This window comes from Stegastes partitus, unplaced genomic scaffold, assembly GCF_000690725.1.
Source record: "Stegastes partitus isolate 25-593 unplaced genomic scaffold, Stegastes_partitus-1.0.2 Scaffold1102, whole genome shotgun sequence".
NCBI lineage: Eukaryota > Metazoa > Chordata > Actinopteri > Pomacentridae > Stegastes > Stegastes partitus.
Genome location: NW_007578833.1, coordinates 1 through 12,141, shown reverse-complemented (window position 1 = coordinate 12,141; position 12,141 = coordinate 1). Strand labels below are relative to the sequence as shown.

The 12,141-nt window shown below is 40.7% G+C and overlaps 2 protein-coding genes across 2 annotated transcripts; one reads left to right on the top strand and one right to left on the bottom strand.

Moving 5' to 3' along the window:
• Positions 1-1,227: 1,227 nt before the first annotated feature.
• Positions 1,228-3,307, top strand: pde6gb (phosphodiesterase 6G, cGMP-specific, rod, gamma, paralog b). Its single transcript, XM_008296129.1, has 4 exons — positions 1,228-1,302; positions 2,639-2,865; positions 2,946-2,986; positions 3,064-3,307. Exons 2-4 carry the CDS (start codon positions 2,720-2,722, stop codon positions 3,138-3,140), a joined length of 264 nt encoding a protein of 87 aa, XP_008294351.1. The 5' UTR covers positions 1,228-1,302; positions 2,639-2,719; the 3' UTR covers positions 3,141-3,307.
• Positions 3,308-8,786: 5,479 nt separating this feature from the next.
• On the bottom strand, positions 8,787-10,251 carry LOC103367944 (zinc finger protein OZF-like; the record flags this gene model as incomplete). Its single annotated transcript, XM_008296140.1, has 1 exon — positions 8,787-10,251. A coding segment is annotated over one exon (1,295 nt), but the record flags the coding sequence as incomplete, so codon positions are not given.
• Between the last annotated feature and the right edge of the window lie 1,890 nt (positions 10,252-12,141).

Here is a 12,141-nt window from a genome sequence, read left to right as displayed (position 1 = left end):
GAATTTAATGACACCTCTCACCTTCTATCAAAACGATGCCACGGCCCTTGTTTGAAGTGAACCCACTGGTGCATCCTGTTCTGAGTCCTGCCCACAACAACTGTGAGTGAGTCAAGAAATGCAAATACCCCCAAACTCTTTTTGGGGGTATTTGCTTTCTGATAATAAGGTGCAGCCAGACCATTCCACACTGCGCTATGGAGAATGGTCTGGCCATGTGAGGCGACTAAAACCAAAGTCTTGACAAACACAACCCAGACCTCAGCACTTAGCTCAGGATCAGGTGAAGTCAAACGATGCACACAAGCTGCAATCAGTCCGTTACAGACACACATGTTGTGAACAAGTGCTGCAGTAATGTTGTACAATTAGAATGTGCGTTTGTGACCGGAGGCCTGATGGCATCAACATTTACAGCATTGGCCCTTTCAGACTTCCTGTTTCCACTGACGGAGCCGACAGCCTCTAGTGCGCGAAAAACAACAACAAACAGTAGATACTGGACGTAACTCCAGTTCTATGAGCACGTAGAAAGTAAGACAGTGGAGGTTTGTTTTGTTAGCCTTGTTGCTGGTGGCGATATTTTAGAGAAGACTGATACTTGAAGAGGACTTCATGATCACCGTGATGTCTCCGGAGTCATTTATATACCTCGAAAACAGCCCTGAAGGCGCTTCTATGGGGCGGTTCATGCAACTGGAACATGCTCCAAAGTTTGGGTTGCCATAAAACAGCTCATTGTTATCTGAACATTATAAATGTGCAGGTGGACGTTATGACTCACTCTTGTATTGGATTGCACCAGATTAAGCAGGCGTTCCAGATAAAGTGCTCTGACTGTGCATCACATTCATATTGTCGTATATTTCAAGGAGTTTAAATGTCCTGGAGGCTCAAATCTTAATTGTGCTGAGTGACACGACACAGCAGCTGTCGGACAAATGTAGAAATTGCGCCGTTTCCCTTTTAAACATGGCCGAGTAGAAGCAGAAAGTGGCATTACAGTGAAATACTCGAGTACCAGTCCCTGAAAACTGTACTTGAGTAATCAGTTACTTTCCACCGCTGTGTGAACTGAGTACAGAGTGAGTTTGAACGTCACCGTACGCGACCCGAACCCCAGACGTGTGAAGTGTTGACAGTGGAGCAGCGAAGGCGGCGCCTCAATAATCTCCTCAGAGTATAAGAGGGACCCTGAGCCCCCGAGAGGCTCCACAGCAAGCCTAGCATAGAAGTCCACTCGTCTGCTAGACAGAGCAGCGCTGCGCTCACTCGTCTGGCTGTTCTTCACCCAAGCAGCCGGTGAGTAAACCCACATCAACACCGACGCGATCGGCGCTGCTTCACCGTCTGGATTTAACATAGCAAACTCATTCTGGAGCTGCGTGGAAGTCGTGGATTTTTGTTTTTTTTACTTCATTAGCTGCAGAAAATTCAAGATAAAACGTTCAGTGCTGCAGATTTAGAGCTCCAGAGATCCTCCTGCATGTTAGTGATCATTTCATAATGTAGTTAAACAGACAATAAGCTCCTTATTTAAGTTTTGTGTTGCAGATGATCGTATTGATTGTTTGACAACCTCTGACCTTCATTTAAATTTAAATAACAGTGTTAGAATTTTAAATAAATACAGCTGGACAGTTGGGAGACAAGAAATCAACTTTTTTTTAATAGTTTATCAATCTGGGGGAAAAGCTCCTCTGTTGGTGTTGTTGTGTTTGATTTAACGTGCAGGTTGTTGTTTACTTTGTTTATCAGTCCGCTTTTAGAATTACATGATAAACACAAGACGGATTTCAGCACCAACATTAAAATGAAATCTTTCTCTTTATTAATTTTTGTGCACAAATGCAGCATGTTTTTTTTTTTTTTAGATCTACAAAACCAAGCTGGTGAAAGTTTTCTCACCACATGCAGCTGCACAAGAACTTAGCAAAAGAAGAATCTCTGCGAGGATTAGTTGGCAGGTTTTCATTCTCAGCATTTTCTTAAACGACTTTAATGAAACTGCTGTGACTTCTTTTCAGCTCACAGAATTTAAACTTTGCAGATTTTAAGATATTATGAGAGCGGACAGGAGGTGAAATGATTCATCGCTGGCATGAAATAAACGGTTGTTCTTGATTCGTACATAAAGTCTGCACTCGTTGTCATTTGTGAGTTCTATTTGTTGCTGTATAAGTTTAAACCGTCGGTATCGAACTGTTTTACCGGTTAAGCTCTGTTCAGGACTGTCATTGTCATGGGGACACGGTGAGCGGATTGATCATTTAGCCTCTCGGTGCGTCGCTCAGCATTTCTGCCGTGTTGTCCTTGCTTTAACGAGATTACGCCTGGCTTGAAACTGAGAGGGGGAGCGCTGATTAACTTGAGCCGGGGATTAGCGCAAATTGGGTCATCCTCTGCGGGGACGGGCCGCGGCGTGGTCCGCCTCAGACGTTCGATCGCTGGGAAACATGAGTGTAAATCCTGGCTCGTGCTGGTCGGGTCAGTAAGAGGATTAAGTCCTGTAATGTCACACAGAGGTGACAGGCGCTGCACGATAGCTGTTGCGTGAAATTAGACGTACAGATTAAACGAACGGTCCTTCACCTGCACCTTTGTTAACAGCTTTTCTCTTGTCGTTTCCAATGTTAAGTTATCACCACGACGACCACACTTCAGAGAGGTGTCTAAAGCCAACAGCCTGCAACGCACGAATCAGAAATAACTGCAAAGCATGAATCTCGAGCCACCAAAGACTGAGATCAAGTCGGCCACCCGTGTCACTGGAGGCCCCGCCACCCCACGCAAGGGACCCCCCAAGTTCAAGCAGAGGCAGACCCGTCAGTTCAAGAGCAAGCCTCCCAAGAAGGGAATCCAGGGGTATGTTCCGACCATGTTTTGCTTTAAAGCAGCAGAAGCGGTCACAGTGTCTGGTGTGTAATCCACTTCTGTGTTTGCAGATTTGGTGACGACATCCCTGGAATGGAGGGCTTAGGCACAGGTGAGCTGATGTCCAGGTTTAAAATACGTCTGAGCTGCAGGGGTTCAAACAATCTCACATCTGCCCTTCTCTCGCAGACATCACCGTCATCTGCCCCTGGGAGGCCTTCAACCACCTGGAGCTGCACGAGCTGGCCCAGTACGGTATCATCTGAGCCTTCGGGCGTCTCCCTGCCGTCCCCTGAGGATCGCAGGCCGCGCTCCTCCAACCATCTGCCTCGGGCTCCGACTCCAAGCTTTACATGGAACCACTCCAAACAAACAACCACAACGAACTGTAACGAACACAAAAAACGGAAAAAGAGAAAAAAAAACATCTACAAAAAAAAAAAAAAGGAACAACTTCTCTAACTCTGGATTCTTCCTCGTCTCACACACAACATGTGCTGATATTTAGGATCTGTTGAGTTCTCGTGCACCGTTACTCCCTCTGCCGCTCTCTTCTCTTTCGCTCCTCTCTTCTACCTTCATCTTTCTTCTTTTCTATCCTTCCTCACGGACCGAACCTACGCAAGCAAGGCAGCCTCAAATTGAGTTTAAGTGACAAACCCGTGGAGTGGGTGGGTTCCCACTTCGCGTGCTTCGGTGCCTCTTTCGCCACCTTCAGAGGCTTCTCCATCGACGTACAAAAAACTAAACCTGATTTCTGTAGAGAGCCGACAACAGCTTGCCATTGCTGAGCGTAAAGTGGGTAAAACAGACATCCCTCTTTTCCCTCTGTGTGTTTTTTTTAACCGTGTCCGACTTCATCCGGGTAAATTTTCTACCGCCGCAATTTGTGGAAGTCCGCTGGTAGTTGATGAATGTGAGGAAATCTAGCGGCAGATCAGAAATAAACCACACATTTAACAAGCATCCAGGAAAAACAGAACTTCTTCCAGTAGCTTGTGTTGTCACATCTCCCTTGTACAGTTTTAATGTGTATGAGTCCATGTATTGTGTGTTTATTGCGTGTTTGTTTCTCATACGTTCTGCCCTGTGGGTTTATATTTGTGTTTTTAAGGTCATTATTTTAGTCGTGACGTATAGAATATTCCCTCGTTGACCTTCATCCGTCAACCGTCATCCAGCTCGTTTGCTTCACCTCCATTGTCCTCTTCATCATCATCATCATCATCATCATCATCATCGCCCTGCTGCCCTCCACACTTTTAAAACGTTATTCTAACGGAGACGATAAGTTTTACCTGCTGACGTGAAGCTGGACGTGAAGCTGGACGCTCTGTGGTTGTGAAACACGGCGGAGGAACGAGTGGGACGGATGGTTCAGTCCACGGCCGGAATCTGAAGAGATGTGTGATGGAGCTTTGTCCTCTCTACAGGACGAGGGATTAAAAAAAATAAAGCATAAAAAGAGGAAAATAAAAATGGAGATTGTTTCATTTTGATCCTTTTTTTTTAACCTGGAGTGTTTAGCTTCAGAGTTTCATTGATCACCTGCTCACACAGTTTAAGCTCGGCAATAAAAACAAGATAAAAGATTAAATAAAAAATAATATATTCCTTAAAATGAGAAACACTCAGAAACAATGAGGATTAAAGGGACCACAAAGTGCTCAGTCCCATTAAACATAAAGCAGGAACATGTGAACGCTTAAAACAGGACGTTAGGTGTGATTGCACTGCTCGTTCTGACATTTCAGTGAAATAAAACTATACTTAAGTGCTTTATTTAAGTTGCACTTGAATGACATTTTGACAAATGTGATACTGAACCATAAACGTAATCTATTTGACTCCATGTGCAAATATAAAATATAATAGAAATATAACAGAGACACAGCATATACCCATGGAGACAGTCACATCGCTTATTCGGTGTATTAACAAATATAAAAACAGTATTTCAAGATATCTGATTCCTCTTTTCACGAGGCAAAATTCTAATTCAATAAATCCACATTGTCAATGATCTGAAAAGGAAACTTGTGCTGAATTTAGGGGAACTAAAGAGATCTTTAACTGTAATTATGAATAAACTCTAGATATCAGAAACTGAAATGAAAACTGAACCAGTTGCTCATAATTCATCGGCAGGTGAATTGCAGATATCTGTGACTTTAAAACACAGAAATAGTAAAAGTGACATTATCTGTACTATCAGAATGAAGATGTGAATATTTGAAATGTTAATTTTTGTTTTTTACTAATAATAAATATCCAGTCTAGTAAACCAAACAGCTCCAGTTGTGAACATCAAACACATCAACATAAAGTCTGACAGTTAGAATTTCGATAAAGACAGAAATAGTCTGACTTTATCGCATCTTTATCCAGAATCCTGACAGGTGATGTTAGCTTGCTAGCTAAACACAGGCTAGCTAACGTTAGCTATCGCCAGCTCGTTTACGTTAGCGTTAGCATTAGCTAAGTTAAACCAAAATGGCTTGAAAATAATTATTTTTTAAAATAGATATAATTAACATGGCACCAAATTCCCCTTGCCTTAGTTATTTTTTCTCTCCGTCCCCTGTGCTTGAATTAGTTGGTTTTAACTCTCTGTTTTGTGGCTAAAACATCGATGCTAACTGAAGAGTTTCAGGACGACCAGAGGCTCTAAAAGCAGCAGCATCGACTGAAGCTTCTAAATAAAGTTCTGGAGGAAACGTTCAGTGCTCTGATGTAACTAAGTACATTTACTCAAGTACAAATCTGAGGTTCTTGTACTCTACTTGAGTATTTCCATTTCAGGCATCTTTATACTTTCACTACATTTTTCAAACAACTTTTTCAGATTACAAGTTGAAAATTGAATGAATTTGAATTCATCATTTATTTATTCATTTTTAGTACCTCTTAAGATACAGGATTTTTTTTAAAAACCGTCTTAGATGTTTCTCACAGGACAGTCGTGCTGCAAATATGTGAGGATCTGACAGAATATGAAGCATTTCTGTGCATTAAAAAGCACATGAAGTGGAAATTAAACATTTACTGGAGTTAAATGCACATCGATGCAACTCTTCTCATTTTAATCCAAAAACAACATATATGTCAGTAAAACACAGCCAGGGGTCGATTTCCTGCAGAATAACTACCTTTTGATTTAAAACTCACAGTTTTTCTACTACTTCACACATTTTTGCACATTTAGCAGCAATGTGTCCGTTTACTCGCCTACATTTTGTCTTATTAGTAATTTTGGTGCTGACTTTTTTTGTTTTTGTTTGATTAAATGCTTTAAAGATGTAATTAGGTCCAACCAGTGTCAATTAAGAATAAAAATATAACAACAAAAGTCACTGGAAAGTGGAATTAATCAGACAAATCTGCCATATTTTCTGTTTACTGTCGCTGAAAGCTCCTTAAATATTACACAACGTTCACAAGTTCATCAGCAAATGGAGTATTTTTAATTAAAATGTTTTATTTGTTATATTGTGGCTCAGACGCTGCAGTCGTTTGGTGTTATTTAATTACAGACCATTTAATATATTTAAACCATTTAGTGGTTCACTTTAAAGCTGAAGAAACCCAAACGTAAACTACTAAAGTTTTTACTTACATCTGATGCACAAAACAAAACGTCGAAAGGCAACAAAACTTTATGAGCAGATTTAGACTGAGCACAAAGGAGGCCATGTGGTGAAAGTATGCAGGAGAAATAACTTAAACCTGAACTCTTACAGAGCTGCTGTGACAACAAGAAACAGGTGAAACTAATGAGGGCGGTGCAGACTAATTACTGGAAACACAGCTGCAACGTAAAGCAGGAGAATCTAACCGGAAACCAGAGGAGACGCTGCAAAAAAGAAAGTACAGCAGTGACCACAACATGATTAATAATAACTGTCATTAGCGGCTTCAGCAGCAAAACCAAAGACAAACATTTTGTTCCATCTGATTCAGTTTTAATCAAATATTATCAGACGCAGATCCGTACGTCGTCAGTCGAAGGGAAGTTTTAATCATGAGAGTTAAAGGTTGGTTTATGGTTTTATTTTACATGAATTCTCTCTCAGCTGAGCGGATTTGTTCCCCTGAAAGTACAGAAAGCATTAATAAACCGATAAATAGGGCAACAGCAAATCCAAGACACCAGCTTTTATTGTTAATCTGTCAGAAATTCACATTTATGAAGATGTTAAGACTCCTCACATCCCACCGGCCACAAGTTTGTTCATTCAGCAGCTGAATCAGTCCAACGTGAAGTGAACCAGAAATCTGATTTAACGTGTGCAGTTGCTGATGTCGATTTTCAGCCTCTCTCACTGATAAACTTCAGCAACGACTACAAACACGTAGAAGAAGAAACTAAAATCAGACAAATCCATTCAAAGTACAGACATGAAGAGTCGCATTACCATCTGTGGAGCGCCCACAGTCAATAAAACCACAACTCCTCGGTTGGTGATTTGCACTTTCTACTCACAACTCAGGCACATTCAATGACTTTGGCCACAAGTTTCATCTCTAAACTCATCGTCATTGGACCCTAACTGGTCTTCAGCTCTAAAAATATAAAGTTTTTGCACATTTTTCTCCATTTTCTTTACATTTTCGACATCTCATCCTAAAGCCAAGTCGGGATCATTTAGAGTTTTGAAACGTCGTCCATCGATCTGTTTTAGATTTACAAGTCAGTCAAGTTTTGGTCTTTTGTGAAAGTGGATATATTCACATGTTGTCACTAAGCTTGCATATTAAATTGCACTTTACCTCTAAAGGGCGTCAAAAAATTATGTGTCATAACTGGCTGCATGAATTTGTTTAAAAATACAATCTAGGATCATGACTTCACTAAATTTAGCAATGAGTGATTAATGTGGGTCTGACTTATTACAACAAATCTAAACGTCTAAACATTTCATATCTTAAACTTTACAAAATGAAGATAAATCACCCATATGTCCTACAGAGAGTCACCTTTTCACCACTGATGTGTAGCGAAGGTTTGCTTCACTGCAACCTGTGGTCACTTTAAACGTCAGTCACCCAATATGTCTTAAAATGTACTAATAAATCTGCATCAGTTAATATCTACGTCTCTACACGTCCTAATTCAATTACCACCAGAATAGACAGACGTTCTCTAGATTCTAGTTATCACATGTTTCAGGTGGTGTCTGTCTTTCTGTGATTAGCACTGTATGCATAGTACGATCTATTCTGACAAGTGTTAGATCCAACGTCTGCAAAATATAAGACAGAACACGTAGAACCAGCAGAATAATGTTGTTGGTTTTCTTTTTCCTGAATTTTCTCACCAACATGTTGACTGTTGCAAACATTTTTGGATTTAACCCTCCAAACTCCGAGCAGCTTTTGGAGTCATTTTTCGCTGCGATATAAAGTCCTGCACCTCCATGGAAACAGAAAAACCAAACATACAAGTATAACTTCAATGCCATAAATCATAACAAAGTAAAAGTGGCATTACTCTGTATATTTATCAGAAGTTTTCTAAACCTGGAATCAACATGTCCAACACGTTTGCTCACAGGCGTTAAAATATTGAAAAGAAAGTTTATTATTCGCTTTTTTTTTTTCTTCTTCTTTTTTTTACGAGGCAATGCTGAATAAAGCAACACTGATGAAATATCACAAATTCAGAATTAGATTTTTGGTAAATTTTCCAGACAGAGCTCTACGTTTTACACAATCTCTTCAAAGATCATTGGAAAGTTGAAAATTTAGTCGTTCTTTGTTTTTACTGACACTGATAAATGGTGTAATTTGGGTGTTTTTTTTTTTTTCTTTTTAGAAAAGAGAAGCCTTTTTTTAAACCTGGTAAAGCAGGGGTGTCCAATCCTGGTCCTCGAGGGCCACAATCCTGCATGTTTTAGACCAGGATTGGACACCCCTGTGGTAAAGGGTTTGGAGGTTCAGAGGGTTAAATAACCAAAAATAAACCCAGTTTTGCACACGAGATGTTATTGCCTCAAGAAGGCGTGGTGGAAAACCATGTCACAAGTAACCCCCTAACACAATTCTACATGATAAATCTTTCACAACAAACCCTGACCAGGTGCTACTCTGTGTGGACTCTCATGTGTCTTTTCAGATTTGTTTTCCAGACAAATCTTTGTCCACATTCACCACAGACAAAAGGCTCCTCTCCCGTGTGGACTCTCATGTGTGTCGTCAAATGTGCCTTTTGAGTAAATTTTTGTCCACAATCGTCACATCCGAATGGTTTCTCTCCGGTGTGGACTTTCATGTGTCTCTGCAAATGTGCCTTTTGGTTAAATCTTTTTCCACAGTCGTCACAGCCGAATGGTTTCTCTCCCGTGTGAACTCGCATGTGTTTCTTCAAGTCCACTCGTTGCGTGTAACGTTTACCACAATCCTCGCAGGCAAACGGCTTTTCACCTGTGTGGACCCTCAAGTGTGCCGTCAAATGCGCTTTTTGGTTAAATCTTTTACCACAGTCCTTGCAGGCAAACGGTTTCTCTCCTGTGTGGACTCTCATGTGTGTCTCCAAATCCACTCGCTGTGTGTATCGCTTATCACAAACAGTACAGGCATAGGGTTTCTCTCCTGTGTGGACTCTAGTGTGTGTCTTCAGATGTGCGCTTTGGGTAAATCTTTTACCGCACACGTCACAGCCAAACGGTTTCTCTCCAGAGTGGACTCTCATGTGTTTCTTAAGGCTACAATGGTGTCGAAATATTTTACCACAAAAGTTGCAACCTAATGGTTTCTCTCCTGTGAAAACTCTCATCTGTGAATCCACATTTTGCTTGTTGAGAAATTGTTTTTCAAGCTCAGAATAGCAAAAGGGATTTTTATCCGCGTTACAGTCCACATTACTATTTACAGCTGAGTCCGGTGCCTTGGTCTCTTTCCAATCTTTGTCACTGTCTTCAGAATCGGTCAAAGGTTCCTGCCACTCTTCCTCATCTTCATCCCCTTCATCATTACAATCATCAATACTGACCTCTATCTCAGAATGGTCTAAACTTTTTGCATCAGTTTTCAGTAAACGCCTGTTCAGATCTGGGTTCCTGGTTGGTTCTGGTCCTCCACAGTCCTCCCCATCGATTTCTATTTTAATCTGTTTAGCTGAGCTGCCGGCTGGAGGTTCTGCCTTTGAGGACTGAGGTTTCTCTTCATCGTCTTCACTCTTAATGCGAACAGCAGTGAATGAAAACTTGCTGATATCAGTCTGCTCCTGCCCATTAAGCTGCTCTCCCTCCTGACTGCTCCACGGCTCCTCCTGTTCCTCCTTTATGTGGATGAACTCCGGCTCCTGCTGGTCCGTACAGGGGCTCCAGGGAACCTCTTCTTTAATGACCAACACCTTCTGGACATCTGCAGGTAACACTGAAACACACATGCATTATGAACACCTGTGACTTTACATTATACAGCAGCACAGAACTCGTTATGACAAGTAAATGAGCTTTTAAAGGAGTTAATAAGAACACATACGTATAACCGTATTCTGATGTGACAGCTGATTAATAAAATCATTTATCTTAACTTTCAAAACAGAAAGTTTTGCACATTTCCAACAAAAACCTTTCACAGACGCAGCTAGCTCTTGTTTAAAATCACTTGGACGGGTTTTAAAAAAATTTAGTGGTTTTTAATTGGTCATAAACATTTCATTTTGCTAAAAAATAGTCAGTTGATCAGCAGTTTTTAAGCTGCAGATAGAGAAACAGAACAAAGTTAGTGCAGATAATCTGTGACAGTAAACATCGACAACATGAACAACCCTGATGCTGGAACCGTTGAAACGCTTCTGTGAGTTATGTAAAGACTTAAAATAATAATGTGTACAAATGTGACACCCTGACAGTCACATTCAACATATGAATAATTAAAACTACTGTCTTGAACATCTTTTACTCTTTGTGAGTATTTTGAGTTGACTCACGGGACGGATGCATTTGAGATGGGACAGAACATCAGGTGCTGTGTGACACGTAAGCATCTACACGGAAACGTCTGTGTATTGACAATCTACTACTTTACCTTTAACAGTAAAATGAAAATATTCCTACAGCTGTGATGGAGCTCCGACCCGAGGACGATCGCTACATAACTACAGATTTACCTGCAGCTGACTCGCTGTGTGTCTGAGGTAAGGAAAAATACACAGCCCTGGTTTTTTTCTGTTAGATTCTGATCCAACCTGTCTTTATATCAGTGTTATTTACAATTCTACAATTCAAATCAAGTAATTAGTAAAGTTGTGCATAAATGTGTGTCGCTCTCTTATGTTGAGATGCTCGTATGGGTCCTGTTGCAGGAAGTTAATAAACTCAGATGAAAGACTTCTACAAAGAGATGACGGCAACAGACAAAACTTCAGCTTTACTGCAGTAAAGTTTTAGTTTTTAATGTGTGAAATCATGTAGAAAAGTAAAGGAAGAAGCCAAAATGTGGGGAAAAAAAACTTCCCTTGAATCGCTTCATACAACTCTAACGGTCCATCTATTAGAGCAGGGGTCTCGAACTCCGGTCCCGCAATCCTCTTCCAACACACCTGATTCAAATGATCAGGATCGTTATCAGGCTTCTGCAGAGCTTGATGCTGAGCTGATCATTTGAATCAGGTGTGTTGGAAGAGGGAAACATCTAAAACTTGCAGGATTGCGGCCCTCGAGGACCGGAGTTCGAGACCCCTGTATTAGAGTGATCGAATGCAGATCAGATTTGTGATGGAAGTAAAATGTTAATCGGCCCGACATTTACAGAAAGGTGAGCAGGATGTTCATTTAGACATGAAGGAGACATGTTCAGAAGCTGTCAGATTAACAGAAATGAATGCTGGTGTGAGAAGAGCTTAACAAGCAGGTCGGCATCCTCCCTCATCCCCGTCACATCACCCACTGCTTCACCACATAACTCACTTTATATGGAAGTCAAACAGTAAAAGTAGCATCAAAAAGAGAATTTAAATAGCAAAAATGTATTTTTATTGTGTCAAACAGAAGGACAAACTGATATTTACCACTGAATCTAAAGCTATTTGAAAAAGAACTGATGCAGCTTGTACATCTTTAGGAATCTGTTTAAAACCGTTTATATATATAATTATCACTACAATAGACAGACTGTACTTTACATGTACAACATTAATGAGCCTTCTTTCTAACATTATACTTTGATGACATGCCTGTGATTGAACAGCTGTAAACAGCTGGATAATAAATAAATGTCTGAACCTGAGCAGCTGCAGGTTTAACAAACTAAACTCACTGA